General features: G+C 34.0%; 1 protein-coding gene and 1 long non-coding RNA gene across 4 annotated transcripts; both read left to right on the top strand.

Moving 5' to 3' along the window:
* Positions 1 to 1,677: 1,677 nt before the first annotated feature.
* Positions 1,678 to 5,354, top strand: LOC110098189 (elongation factor 1-alpha-like). Of its 3 annotated transcripts, none has more exons than XM_020824925.2 (2): positions 1,678 to 1,823; positions 3,676 to 5,354. In XM_020824925.2, the coding sequence occupies exon 2, from the start codon at positions 3,695 to 3,697 to the stop codon at positions 5,036 to 5,038; it is 1,344 nt and encodes a 447-aa protein (XP_020680584.1). In that variant the 5' UTR covers positions 1,678 to 1,823; positions 3,676 to 3,694; the 3' UTR covers positions 5,039 to 5,354. The 3 variants fall into 3 exon arrangements, with proteins under 3 accessions (XP_020680584.1, XP_020680587.1, XP_020680586.1); XM_020824928.2 differs by having other exon boundaries at positions 1,700 to 1,823; positions 3,693 to 5,354; XM_020824927.2 differs by having other exon boundaries at positions 1,745 to 1,823; positions 3,680 to 5,354.
* A 4,137-nt stretch (positions 5,355 to 9,491) lies between these two features.
* On the top strand, positions 9,492 to 12,541 carry LOC110098187. Its single transcript, XR_003699756.1, has 4 exons — positions 9,492 to 9,646; positions 9,754 to 9,809; positions 10,024 to 10,145; positions 12,405 to 12,541. It is a non-coding gene; the product is annotated as an uncharacterized LOC110098187 (long non-coding RNA).
* The last annotated feature ends 2,132 nt before the right edge of the window (positions 12,542 to 14,673 follow it).

Below are 14,673 nucleotides of genomic sequence, written 5' to 3'. Positions count from 1 at the left end.
AGGATTGTCGGGGAATACAACTAGCATATTTTGAGTTATTATATGATTGCCATTATTGGTTTGAAAATATTTGCTTTTTGATGAAGTTGGTAACGAATTTTGGATGTTTAATGAGTTATTGAGAAGATTGGGTTCAAAGGCTGTTATGGAAGGAAAGGGTTGCATGGGATGAATTTGTGAGAGAAGATGTCCGCTTAATTTGATGGACTTAATTTCAGTGGAATTTTTTAGTTTTGGAATAGCTAGGAGAGCTTGGGTGGGCAACAAAAAAACTGGAGAATGACTAGCAACATTAGGCTGTGGTGGATGTTTTGGGCATGGAGATGGCAAAAATGTATTTGTTTGGAGTATTCCTTGGAGAAAATGACGTTGTGACAAAAATGTAGAGCATGATTGATTTTTGGTAAATATATTTGATTAATTTGTCCAAACTGTATGGTAGATTTAATGGAATTTAAAAGAAATGGAATAACATTTTAACAAATTTGACATGAAGAGATATGACTAATTTGTTAATGGTGATATCATAGCATAGGTAAGCACTTTGAGTGGTTGAATATTCCAAAAATACATAAGGGTTAGATTGAGGATCAAGTTTGGGTTCTCAAAGGGTCAAAGCAATAAGTAACACAACCACCCAAATACCTTTAGCTTAGAGTAATTGGGGTATTGACCAAAATAATTTTCCGAATGGAGATTGCATGACAAGTGTAGTAGAGCGCATACGATTAATAAGGTGGATAATGCATATGGCCAAAAAGTGAAGGGAAGATGAGCACGGTGTTGTAAAGATTGGATAAAATAAATAAGTAAATAAATTTCTTATCTTCAATTCCATTTCTTTTGGTCTATGCATTAAATTGACATTAATTACGGGTGTTAATTTACTTTCATTTTGATTTACTTTTATTTAGTGTATATATATATTCATTAAGAATGTCAATTTATTTTATCTTTTCATCACTATTTTGTATCTATAAATACTATAGAATTTGTAACACAAAATCAAAAAAATAATTCTTTAACTTTGAATTATCTTTCTTTATATAATATCAACCAAATTTGACTCAAAAGTTCACCAACCAACCTTTTTCTCAGAAACTCATCTAACTATAAAAACTGAAAATAAAAAAGTAATCAATTTATTTATTCATTATTATTATTATTTTTAGAAAATTATTGGGACACGAAAAGAAGTTGAAAGTCTCCGAACAGCCTTGCGAAGAAAAAGAAGCCCACGCAAGTGGACGTTATCGGGCAGTACCGAATTTACCAAATAGTATTATCCCCTAAAAAGACCGTTACCAAATCTTTTCCACACCCAATCACACCTCCGTACGTGTCCGTTCCACGCCCTACTAGGGTTTGGAATCCGGTGCACACCCGCGCGGAAAAACCGGCCGGTCGCCACGACATCGTTGCCATGATCAAATCCGCTTTCTATCGTCACTTGAAAAAGGAACCATCGAACAAGACGCAATATTATTTGATATAATGGAGTGGCTGTGGGATTTGGGTCGTTGTTTGAGTCACTTCGAAAATTAATGCCAAGGTAATGAAACCCGAGAGCAAATAGGAAACGCCTGCATCCACGAAGAGTAGAATCCACGTGGCGAGGCGTTGGCCGTGAGATGGCCATCAACGGTGAAGAATTAACCAATGGAGCTCCGTCGGATGTAGGATCGGACGGCAGAGGAGAAATCCAAGTATGTCAAACTGTGGAGAATTGCTATTTAAAGAGATGAAGAAGAGCTCGTTGCCTTGCTCGAATACCTAATTTTGCTCCGGCTTCTCTTCGAGATCGCCGGCCGATTCGACGCTAGGTGAGATGCCTCATATTGTTTATTTTTTAGATTATCGTTTTTTTAGTTCTGGTGTTCTTCAATTTCTGTAGAGCTTTCAAGAGTGGGTTTGAATGGTTTTTATCCTGTTGGAGGAGCTGTTGATTTACAAATATTTCTCTTTTTTTCCATAGAAGTTAATTTAGGTGCAGCTTGTAATAGCTAGTGGATATAGGTGAATATGAAGTCTGGTACTTTGGATCGGGAATTTGGAGAGCATAATTGATTTTATTTATGCAAAGATGCAATCTTTAGTTATTTGATGGACCTCAATTTTTTTTCTTAGGTTTCTTTGTTACCGTATCTATATGCTATCATTTTATGGAATATCTTGGTGATCTGATTGGCAGATCTTGCGTTTGTGTCATCACCTCTGATGCGAATTGAGGATTTTTAACTTGATAGTTAATTATATGTATTTACGAAAATTTTGATGTTATTAGATGTGTTTGAAGATCATTTTTTGGCTAACTCTGAATTTGATGGATATTCTTATGTCTTTTTAATTTTGTTTCTGTTTTGGTCCTATTTGAACTGATTAATTTTAATTGTTACAACTTTCCACCTGTTTTTTCTTTTTGGTTTTGTAATTTTTTTATTTTTAAAAATATTTAATTAGTCACAAAACTTTGACTTATAACTTCAATTTTTGATGTCATACTGAAATGCATTTTTAATTTAAAATAAATAAACTAAAAAATAAAAAAATTTCTTATGCAGTTTTTGATTAAAATTTCACAGTATAGAAGACTTGGAAATTTTATCAACGAATAACCAAGGCAATTTTTAGCTAATTGTTTAAATCTAGTTAGTAGCTTTCATTTAGCCTATAATTGAAATCAATCTTGAGTAGCTTTTAAATAAATTAATTAAGCATACTAGAAGCAAAATTAGCTGTCGGACACTGCACGCCTCTTTGAGGAGAAGTGTCGGTGCATCATAGACTAGAAGTATTTTAGAGAGATTGAATAGGAAGGATAGGTTGATGAATATTATATTAGAGAGATTGAAGGAGTAGCATGTGCTGAAGATAAGGATTTCATAAATAAATTTAAATGATTTGAACTTATTCTAAAAAGAGTAGAAAACGCACTGATATGGAAGGTAGATAAAGTTGTTATGGAAGGATTATGATGTAAAGGGGTAAACTAAGGTAGCATGGTAAGTGTTGACATAGGTTATTTACACCTTCGGCTTAGGTTATACCTTTTTTGACATTCATTTACTTTTTTGTTGTAATTAAGTTTGGGTTTTATTTGATGCATTGCTTAGATAACCTCATCAAATTCAACTATTTGAGAGCTTAACTAAATGTATGTGAAATGTCAATTGTGCTTAGGTCATGTTAATATGCTAAGCCGTTCACCCTGGTGAAAATTAGCGAAGAGAACCTAATTTGAACTTGCTATTTTCCATAAGGAAACTTGCAATGGTTAGATCAATGAGATGTTTACTTGGCTAAGGTTTTATCTAGGGGAAGTTGTCTTGAAAATGAGCAGTTTTCTCTATTGAAAGTTTGTAATTTCAATGCTTAGCAATAATTTTGTCAGCCCTTTTCTTTAGTTATCATTATTTATGATTAATTAAGAATTGGGGAAGCGGCCTCTTAGAATCACTGGGCTTGTTTTGGATTGGGATGCGGAGGATTCAAAGTTGCTTTATTCTAAATTGATTGCAAGTGAAACTAATCTGCATTTTGTTAGTGATAAAAGGTTACTTTCACTTTGTCTTAGTGCCAAAAAGCTTATTTCCTTGACTTCTTCGTGTGAAGTGCTTGTGGCCATGAATGTATTGATGCCTCTGCTAATTTTGTTTTCATCATTATACTGCTTAGCTAGTTGTTTACTCCAGCTATGGGTAAGGAGAAGGTACACATCAACATTGTGGTCATTGGCCATGTCGACTCTGGCAAGTCCACCACTACCGGGCATCTCATTTACAAGCTTGGTGGTATTGACAAGCGTGTCATTGAGAGGTTTGAGAAGGAGGCCGCTGAAATGAACAAGAGGTCATTCAAATATGCTTGGGTTCTTGACAAGCTCAAGGCAGAGCGTGAAAGAGGAATTACCATTGATATTGCTCTCTGGAAGTTCGAGACAACCAAATACTACTGCACTGTTATTGATGCTCCTGGCCATCGTGACTTCATCAAGAACATGATCACCGGAACTTCTCAGGCTGACTGTGCTGTCCTTATTATCGACTCTACCACCGGTGGTTTCGAAGCTGGTATCTCCAAGGATGGTCAGACTCGTGAGCATGCTTTACTTGCATTCACACTTGGGGTGAAGCAGATGATTTGCTGCTGCAACAAGATGGACGCCACCACCCCCAAGTACTCTAAGGCTAGATATGATGAAATAGTCAAGGAAGTTTCCTCCTATCTGAAGAAGGTTGGCTACAACCCTGATAAGATTCCTTTTGTTCCGATCTCTGGTTTTGAGGGTGACAACATGATTGAGAGATCCACAAACCTCGACTGGTACAAGGGTCCAACTCTCCTAGACGCTCTTGACCTGATCCAAGAGCCAAAGAGGCCAACAGACAAGCCTCTCCGCCTCCCCCTTCAGGATGTCTACAAGATTGGAGGTATTGGCACTGTCCCCGTCGGCCGTGTTGAGACTGGTGTCTTGAAGCCTGGTATGGTCGTCACCTTTGGACCTACCGGTTTGACCACAGAAGTAAAGTCCGTTGAGATGCACCATGAGGCTCTCCAGGAAGCCCTCCCTGGTGACAATGTGGGGTTCAATGTGAAGAATGTTGCGGTGAAAGATCTCAAACGTGGTTTCGTTGCCTCAAACTCCAAGGATGATCCTGCCAGAGAAGCTGCCAACTTCACTTCCCAGGTCATCATAATGAACCACCCCGGTCAGATCGGCAATGGCTACGCTCCAGTGCTCGACTGCCACACTTCCCACATCGCCGTCAAATTTGCAGAAATCCTGACCAAGATTGACAGACGATCAGGCAAGGAGCTTGAGAAGGAGCCCAAGTTCCTCAAGAATGGCGATGCAGGTTTCGTGAAGATGGTTCCCACAAAGCCCATGGTGGTCGAGACCTTCTCCGAGTATCCTCCGCTCGGTCGCTTTGCAGTGAGGGATATGAGGCAAACCGTGGCTGTTGGCGTCATCAAGAGCGTGGAGAAGAAGGATCCCAGCGGCGCCAAGGTTACCAAGTCTGCTGCCAAGAAGAAATAAAGCAGTTTGAGTATTTAGAGTCGAGTCTTTAATTTATGTGGTAAGGTCATCTATTTTCTGTCCTTGTGTTGGTCTAATCCGGTACAGCTTTCTGGTATCCGATTGCCGATTGGGTGCTGGATATGCTGTGGCGGTGAGGTTTTGGTGTCGTCTTGTTTTTTATGTCTCACTCGTTCAATTTGGTTGAGTTGAACAGACTTCGCGTCTAGTTTCATATGGTCTTCGTATTTCGTCTATGTGATGGATAATGTTTCAGTTATGTTTGCTGAATTCGGAATCTTGCATCGATGCTTATTTATGTTAGTAGTTGTTTTTACTAGCTGGAAATAGTTTGTTTGCTGATCCTGTTCTAAGGCTTTCTTTGGAATAGTTTTTTTTATTACTCAAATTAATTTTTTAATAAAAAATTAAATTTTTTTAATTAAAAATTGTTTTATGAATAGTAAGAAAGTCATCCCAACGAAGTTTAAATAAACTCTGTTGTTTTTTTTTTTTTATAATGTTGAGGGTGTCATTGATATAACTTATATATCAACAGTTGGATACTGTCCGATATTTGCAAAGTGGCTCTATAGCTGAATCAGTCGGTTATCAGAAATTGGGGCCAATTTAGTGGTTGAGCAATTAGTTCAACATTGGTTTTATGTGAAATTGTTTTTAAAGTGAACCCAATCTGATTGGCCGATCGTTTTGCGGTTCAATCGGTTAGACTGGTCAGTCCGGTCTAGTTTTAGAAGTCTTGGATACAAGTGTTAATGAGTGTGGGGCTATATAAACAAAAAATTTAATAAAATAATAAATACAATTTAAAAGAGAGAAATCAACACATAAAAATAGGCTCAGTATAATAATGATGCAATCAGCCATCGAGTTGGCACATGTTAAACAAAAGATCATCATAACACTCAAATAAATGATCAAAGTGTGTAGAACTCCAATTAAGCCTTTGACCTTATGTTAGTATGCTTTTGACCCAAGTTTAGTCAAATTTGACCCATTTGGTATCCCTTAAACTAAATGAACTCAAACCCTTAGATTGACTAAATCTATGGACCCTTAAGCTTGCATAGGATGGCCATAAAATCAATCAAATCTTTGTGGACCTTATACCTCTTTTGGCTCAATTGAATCCAAATGAGTTCAACTAGACAAAATCATCCAAAGCCTCCAAATTGACAAACTTCATGGTTAATGGAGCTTACATAGAATGCCTTTGGTTAAACCAAACCCTAACCTAGCAAATCTATCCTTAGATAAAGTTAATTTTGATTCGGGTGCATGAACCTAATTGATATAAATCAAAGCTAGTGATTAAATTAGTTAGCTCAATTGATACGGTTGAAGCCCTAATACCTAATATCCCATTTAAGCATCCAGCTCAACCCTTAATCAAGCCATTAGCTAGGAAAAACTCATGGGTTAATGAGGTGGCTAGGGCAATTCAGGATAATATTAGGAGGTTAAGCAAATCCAATGTAAGGACTTTCCGTAGCATGCCTTATTTGTCCTCAAAATGATCTCCACCATCCACAATTATATGATCAAGCTAGGTGGTAGCTCAAGCAAGGAGATTAACCATTTTTAACCATGGTTTGGCTCATTGTTCAAGGGATAAGCTAAGGTAGTGAGGAAATTCATTGTCATTCCACTCGTTTAGTTCCTGAAGCTTGAGGCTAAAAATGATGGTGGTATTGGTCGACCCAGCAATTTAAAGCACCCAACTAAATATCTGATGGGGTTTCCCTTCCTCACCCCTTTAGAGGTAAATGATCTATTTTGACATGTAAAATCAATCATGTGGGTATGGAATCCAACCCATTGCTTTGGATTAGGACCTTTGGTTTGTGTAGTAATTAAGATCATGATGAGTTGAGAGAAGACCACTCCTCAATAGCCTAGGATTTCTTGAAAACCATCCCACTGAGAATTCCTAGTCAACATGAGAGCATGATATCATTGATTCAAAATTGCAAATGTATAAGGACAAAATCATAAACATTGAAAGATTTTAAAATTAATCCTAATTGAATATTTAGAATTTTTGTTGTATTTTTCCTTTGACAAGCCATTAAATTAAATACAATGAAATATCTAACTGGAAATGCATTATGGGATGTAGATTTTAGTTAAAATGCTTCCAAGGCAACTACCCTCTTTTTTTCTTTTAAAATAGGAATATATTCTTTTAAATCAATTTAATATCAAATGATTTCCTAAAATCTTGAAACTAATGATGCATGCTAAATGCATATATGTAAGTATCCCATAGTTTTTCTAAGGCTTGGTGTTATTTATTTATATAGTTAAAAAAATTTCTATGAACTTTTCTTCTTGATATGTTATCAAAAAATTATTTTGATCGGGCATGAATATCGATAAAAAATCAAGTTGGAAACTTCCAAAATTAAAATTGGAACCATTTTCTCATCTTTGTTTCCTACTAAGTTTCCATCAGTTTGTATTTGTTTACGTGATATTGAAAGGAAGTATTTTAATTTGCATTCCTAGTATTATCTTACTTGATTTAAGAACTTAGGTTGCATTACAAGTATATTTTTATTATAATCATGCTCTTTTGAACATATATTTTCTTATTTAGATATACTCTTTTGAATATGACAACCCTTAGTCTAATCAACCTTTTTTAACTAGATTGCGGTCCTTCCAACTACTATAGCCTGACTACGATACCTCCTCCACTGTTGCATGACTATGGTCCTCCCGACCACTGTCGCCAAACTACACTCCTTTCAACCACCATCGCACGACTACGATCTTTTTGACCTCCATCGCCTGCCGACTACTGTTCCTCCGACCATAGGTTTTCTTTGCAAAGAGATAATTATTTGAATTGGTTATAGTGATTTACCCTCTTCTTTATTGATAAACCCATTTTCAAATATAGACTGTCCTATTCATATAACAATCCTTTCATTATAGTGTATCATTGATTTTTACCCAAGCAAGTCAAAACAATAGCATGATTTCCTTATTGAAATTGTCTCTTAAAAGTGTCCTCGAGTATAATTAACCTTATCAGATCCATTCCTTTTGGGGGATTGATTGGTCTAAAAATTATACTTGACTTGGATTAACTTTGAATTTCATTGTATAACTTAACATGATTATTTTACATGGGTTGAAATAAGTTTTATTAGTTCTATGTCATTAGACCGCTTCCCTTATCTTTTTTTTTTTTAATCTCCTATATGAAAAGAACGCCCCCATATTAGTATCATATCTCCTCAACAATGGAATTAATAACATTTGATACTATAATAATATAAGACATACAAAATAAAGAAACTAATTTTGCATATTGAAACTTTGATCTTGATCTCACTCAGACTAACTTAAGCTAATTGTACCTTCAATTTTCTTTAAGTAACGAATGTGCTTCAAAATATCATTTTGATGCACTCTATTTAACTATTCATAAAATACATTAGCTCCTTAAATAATAATTTTAGCCCATACCGAATTTCTTATCATCTAAATATTAAATATAAGCTTAAGTTTATATATAGAGTTAACATCATTATTGACTCTTTGATCTTTTAGCTTTGAATATTGTGTTGAATTCATAAGTGCAATAATAAAAGCCTATCATTGTACCTTAGCCAATTTATAAAACTTTGCTAGCTAAGATATACCAATATATAAGTAAAAGGATAGTGGAGCATCATGTATTACACACATATTTCTTCTAACCATTTAAAATTTAATAAATTAAATAGGCCTAACATAATATTGTACCAATCAAAAAAAAAAAAAAAAAAAAAAAAAAAGGCCTTTGAGGGCATTGTATTAATATTACATACAAAAATTTATAATGAATTTATGTGTATAAAAATAGCTAGATAATGCGGGCAATGACTAAATCATTATAGTACAACACATCATAATATTAACAATCCATAACCATAACATATCCTATACAAACAACATATGAAATCATGCTTATTATAACATTTAGGCTTTGTTTGTGAAGGCTTTTTTTATGCTTCTTAAAGTAGCTTTCTAATGCAAAATAAAAAATTTTGTATTAGAAAACTGCTTTATGAAGCATTAAAAAAGTTGTTCCAAACAAAATTTTAATATATGCAAAAGTATATATAATACTTAAAAAGGTTCAACCCATATGACTAGGATAAGACCCCTAAGCTCCCGTATTAAAAATTCAATTGAATTGAATCTATCCCTTTAATTTAAAAAATATACTATTTCTAGTTTATAATTCTTATATTTTGGCTTTCCATATATTAGAATCTCAAATTTTAAAATAATTTATCAATCTAACTTTATAATGTAGGCCTTAAAATTTTTTTTTAATCAAAATATTATAGTTACAATTCAATAAAATAAATTTAAAAATATTATTATTTTTAAAAATAAGCATACTATAAATAATCAATCAATCAACTCATAAAGAATCCATATCCTCACCAAATTTTCTCTATTTTTTGTCCTAAAGGAAAATAGATTGAGGTTGGTCCTAGGTTTAGGGCCAGTATACACAGGTGCGGTGGTACATCGACTCAGGGCTCAGTAGCGCGTTCGCCGGATGCCCATCTTCTTCTTCTTATTGGTATCTCCGCCGCTGGAATGGTAAGCTTGACGTCTACTTCTCCTTTCGCCTCTACAAATGGAATTTTTTAGTTTTCGATGTTTATCTTTTCTTATTATTATTTTGGTATGATTCTTTCGCGTTTCAGTTCTGGAGTTTGCGGAAGATTTGATGATATAGGTCACCATTTTTGTGCGGGATAAAGTAATAAGAAGTTGAACATCAGTTGGATATTCTTTTTGGTGTCGCTTTTTTTTTTTGAATCGTGATCTATGAATGTTCCTGCTTGTTTATTGTCTTAATCCAACGTCTCTATTTCTTCTGGCTTATTTTTATTTTATTGACTTTCTTCAAATGAAGGTAGCAAAATGTGTAATTTTGACCTGGTTCATTAGTTAATAACCATGTTGTTTAACAGAGAATGGTAAAGTGTAGGAATACCAAAATAAATGTGAAACTACCAGGAATAATGAAGAATTGCATGTCAGTGGAGATGGACCTGGGCTACTTAGTTTGAGGAGAGAGCACTTTTCCACCAAGGTATTCTGGGAAGGAAGCTATTTATGATTCTAAAAGCTTTTTCTTATAGCGTGGACATATGTGGAAGATTTTTATCCTTTTACGTGACAGGGTTTGTAAGTGGGGAGGATGAGGAATGTGAAGTTAGCCATATTCTTGTATGCTTATTCTTGATCATTTAGGTAAAACGTGATTCCTTTGAATTATGAGAGAAAGATCATATTCAAAACATGCAAACATATTACATGGTTGTTGCCTCCTGCCTGAGGCATCTTTCTTTGCTTTAGTCCATGTTATTTTTCACCACCATCCAGGCGATGTCTAATTTACTAGTCAGTAAGTGGATTTATGTTCCTTTTTCCTGTTTGCTCAACTCGACTCACATTAAATCTAGCTTTGTAGTAGGAGATCAATTCTCTGAGGGTTTTGGGTTGATGAATGACAGCATTGAAGTTGATGATATTATTTATAATACAAAGGAAAGTTTATGTTTTGTAACTGAAGTAGCTACGTTGAATTTCAAATACATAAGTTGGGGAAAATTTTATAATACTGAAAATAGTTTTGTTGGCTTGGTAGTCCTACTATCTTATGCAATGTGGCTGCAGGGTCAGAAGCTCAGTTTTTGATAGGACTATCTACCCTTGCTTGTGCGTGCTTTGCTGTCTTTTAAATGCATTAGAATTGATGATTGGTTGGGTAAAATGTATCTAACGGAGCTTAAACTTGGGTTAAGATGAGCTGGCAATATTACCTGGTGATTCATTGTAGTGGCCGGTGTTGGAGAATCCTGACTTTTACTGCTATTGTGATTATACTACGAGCTAGAGCTTTTGAGTTTTGATTTATTTTATTCCAAGTCTGATGTTGAAATGGAAATCAGTCCTGTCATGTTTATGGTTGAAAAAAATGTATTCTAAGGGATCATTTATATAATTTCATAAGAAAATACCCGGTGAAGTATTTGATATGGAAACCAGTTTTATTTATCATTGCATATTGCAGCAAGAGTGCCTGAAAATTAAGTAACTCTAACAAGTTTCCGTCTCATTTATTAATTCATATGGTTTGTCCATGATACTTCAGCATAATGATTCTTTGTTTATACAAGGTTGATGCGTATTTTGTGTGCTAATTATCTTTCTATACTATTTTTTGATCCATTTTCTATTGAGTTGAAGGCTTATTTTGGTTGCAAAGGAAGGTTAGTTCCGCTAATTATCTAGTATGTAGAAGTTGGATAATCATTCAAACATTGTCTGAAGCTTTTCTTATTTTTCAATTTTCATCAATTGCAATGTTCATTTTATTTTGCATGAATGCATATCCATATGTTAACTGGCATTCTATAAGCTTAAGGCTAAATAATGCTATTAGCAACTCATTACAGCATTCCTCCTTTGAGTGGAATCATGCATGTAAAATTTACTATTTTGACAACCACTTCTCTAATCTCAAACATTCATATTAAGGTGAAGCAGGAATAACTTTAAGAAATTTCACTGGGTTTATAAACTATTATTTTCTGAGACAAACTCTTAGCTATGCTCTCTACGATTTTGAAGATGCAAGAATTTATTGTGAGTTTTATGGAATTAAATGTTTAAGATCCTTGATAGTCCTAAAACTTCTATTGCCCTTTCAACCAATACAACTATATGCAATATCTCAATCAAAATTTGAACAAAAAATGGATATATGATGCCTTGTGGAATGGTAATGGATCAATGAACAATTCATGGTTTCCTAATCTCTTGTTGAAGAACTAATTGGTCTCGTAGGTGCTGATCTCCGTTGGTATCAAATCCATATTCTCTTGATCATATACTGATATTGTCCAATATCAAATATTATGGAGCCTTACTTGAATTCAGTGGAGACTTTTTTAGGGATTGCAGCAATTGCAACAACTCCGCTGCATTAGTTTTCTTTATCTTTTTGTTTAGTTATCTTTTGGTGACTGTCAAGTTGTTTTATTGCAGGAGTTTTATTAAAATTTAAGTAAGATCCTGAACTCATGGTTTCTTATTTGTAAAGATGATCTTGAATTTGTTAGTAGCTTTGCTGTTATGGGGTGATTTCAGTGAAGGTTGGCTTGTTTAATGAATGTGTTTATGCATGTACAATCCTTGTGTATGTATTAGGAATCCATTTGGTGTGAACATTTTATATGGTTTACCACTTGAAACCAGATTTCCATTCCTAATACCACACTAGTAGTACGTGTTGTCTTCTTATATCCCATATTTTGGTACCCTTATGGAAATGATTCTCTTGCAGGCAACTCCTCTTCTAGCTGGACTTGCCGTAGCTGCAGCTGCTCTTGCTGGTCGATATGGAGTCCAAGCATGGCATGCATACAAGTCACAACCCATAGTTCCAAGGATGCGCAAATTTTATGAAGGTGGTTTCCAAGCTTCAATGACTAGAAGAGAAGCTGCTCTTATACTTGGAATCAGGTTAGCTTACCACTTTATGTGAAGAGTTGAAAAATTATTTTCAAATGAATCAACAACAGAGTTCATGTGTTAAAAACAGCCTTGAATTCCTATGATCATTATGTGTTATAACTTTGCATCACTCCATTTTCTTCGTTGGGGTAAAGTTGGAGACATATGAATATGATCATTACTTCATTTGCAATATTTCTTAGCTGTTTGTGCTCAATAATTTTGTAAACTCAGAGTGCTAATGCAGTTCATCAATTTTACTACCTTTTTTTCTCTTATACTCGCCAATAACATGTACCTTGAAACTTTTACAATGAATGTTGCTGTGATTGGGATATTTTTCTTGAAGGTGGTGTGATAGATTGAGAGTTGGAAATTATGTAAGATGACAATGCTTGGTGTAAAAGTAACTATGAATTTTACATCTCTTTTAGATATAAAACTTTTGTGTAGTTTGTATACTTTAATTGCTTCATTAAAGTATAATTTTACTACATGAGATATTTCAATAATTTTAAAATATGAAATAAAATGAGTCATTTTTAAGAAGTGTTATAAAATCATGGTTCCTCGACATTTATGGAATCCTAGAACAAATTGCATGCTAATATCTTCCAAATCTTTATTGGAGTAGGCAATGCTGTACAAAGACTATCATTATGTTTCTTTATATTTGGCTTGTTCTGCATTGTGACACTCTAATAGAACGTCTCTTTTCAAGCTTGGTCAATAATACTCCTCAATTTGAATTTAGTTTTATCATGACCAAAATGCCTCGCAACATTGTAAATTAATTATAAGACAAAGAAACTTCACAAAAATAAATTAGGGATGCGAAGTTGAGTTGCCCTAAAAAAATTCATTCTTAATCATGAAACTTTTATTAAGCATATTTGAGATTCTAATTAGATCAAGATATGCTTCGTTGAATTCCTTACAATTGGCATAATCCTCTTTAATGTGTTCTAAGCTGGTCACCTTATCTTGCATGATAAGATGAAAACAATCCTAATTAAGGTATCAATGGTTTATTTTCAAATTCACATAATGCTTCAGCACAAATGTGTATTCTTAAAAGAATTGAACCATTTAGCATTTTTGTGTCCTAGTTTCTTTTAGAAGTTTAATTATTTTAAAATATGAAAATCTGAATATAGAACAAATTCCTTGGGCAACAACAAATGCTTCTAATATTAAAATGATTGCACAACCTAATATTCTTTACCATAATTGGCGTATTTTGTTTTGGTTTCGTTTAGCTTTTCTCCAAAGTAAGCAATTGAATGCTCATTTCGACTCAACACTTCTCCAATTCCTTTGCTAAACACATCACATGAAGCCTCAAAAACTTTGTTAAAATTCGGTAATCTTTATACACATGCATTAATAAGTCTCTGATTAATGTTATTGAAGTTACTTTCAGCAAATTTCGTGAGCTTAAAGTATCCTTTCTTAAAACAATCGGTAATTTGATGTCATGATAATACTAAATCCTTCGATGAATCATTGTAAAACGTATTCAAATCTTGAAAACTCTGAATATCATAAATGTTGGTTGGGTTTTGTTGATCTTAAATCATCTTAACCTTATCAAGATCAACATATAATCCATTGGAAAGTACTAAAAATCCCAAAAATATAATGTATGGGGTAACTAAACAACACTTACATATCATGACAATTTTTCAATTTGCAACTTGTTAAATACTTTCCAAAGATGTATTAGATGCTCATTTCTAGGATTTCTATAAATCAGAATGTTGTCCAAGTACATAGTTTGAAGTTTTTTTTTTTTTTTTTACAAAAATGTTGCATAGCATGATTTATGAGTTTCATAAAAGTACTCAAGGTGGTAGTTAATCCGAAAGGTATCACTAACCATTCATATAAACATTTCTTTGTGTTAAAAGCAAAGCAATCTTCCATCATTCCCATTCTCCCATCCTTGTTGATAACCACTCAGATCAATTCCTGAGAAAATAAGAATCTACAATCATCATGTCTAGATATTTTTCAACCATGGTATGAGAAATCAATGCTTGATTTGTTATTTTATTAACCGCTCAACCATTTACACACTTTCTCCAACATCATCATTC

This window comes from Dendrobium catenatum, unplaced genomic scaffold (genome assembly GCF_001605985.2).
Source record: "Dendrobium catenatum unplaced genomic scaffold, ASM160598v2 original_scaffold_165730, whole genome shotgun sequence".
In the NCBI taxonomy this organism is placed as follows: Eukaryota; Viridiplantae; Streptophyta; class Magnoliopsida; order Asparagales; family Orchidaceae; genus Dendrobium; species Dendrobium catenatum.
Note: the sequence above shows the minus strand (reverse complement) of the source record. Positions and strands in the feature narration are given on the sequence as shown.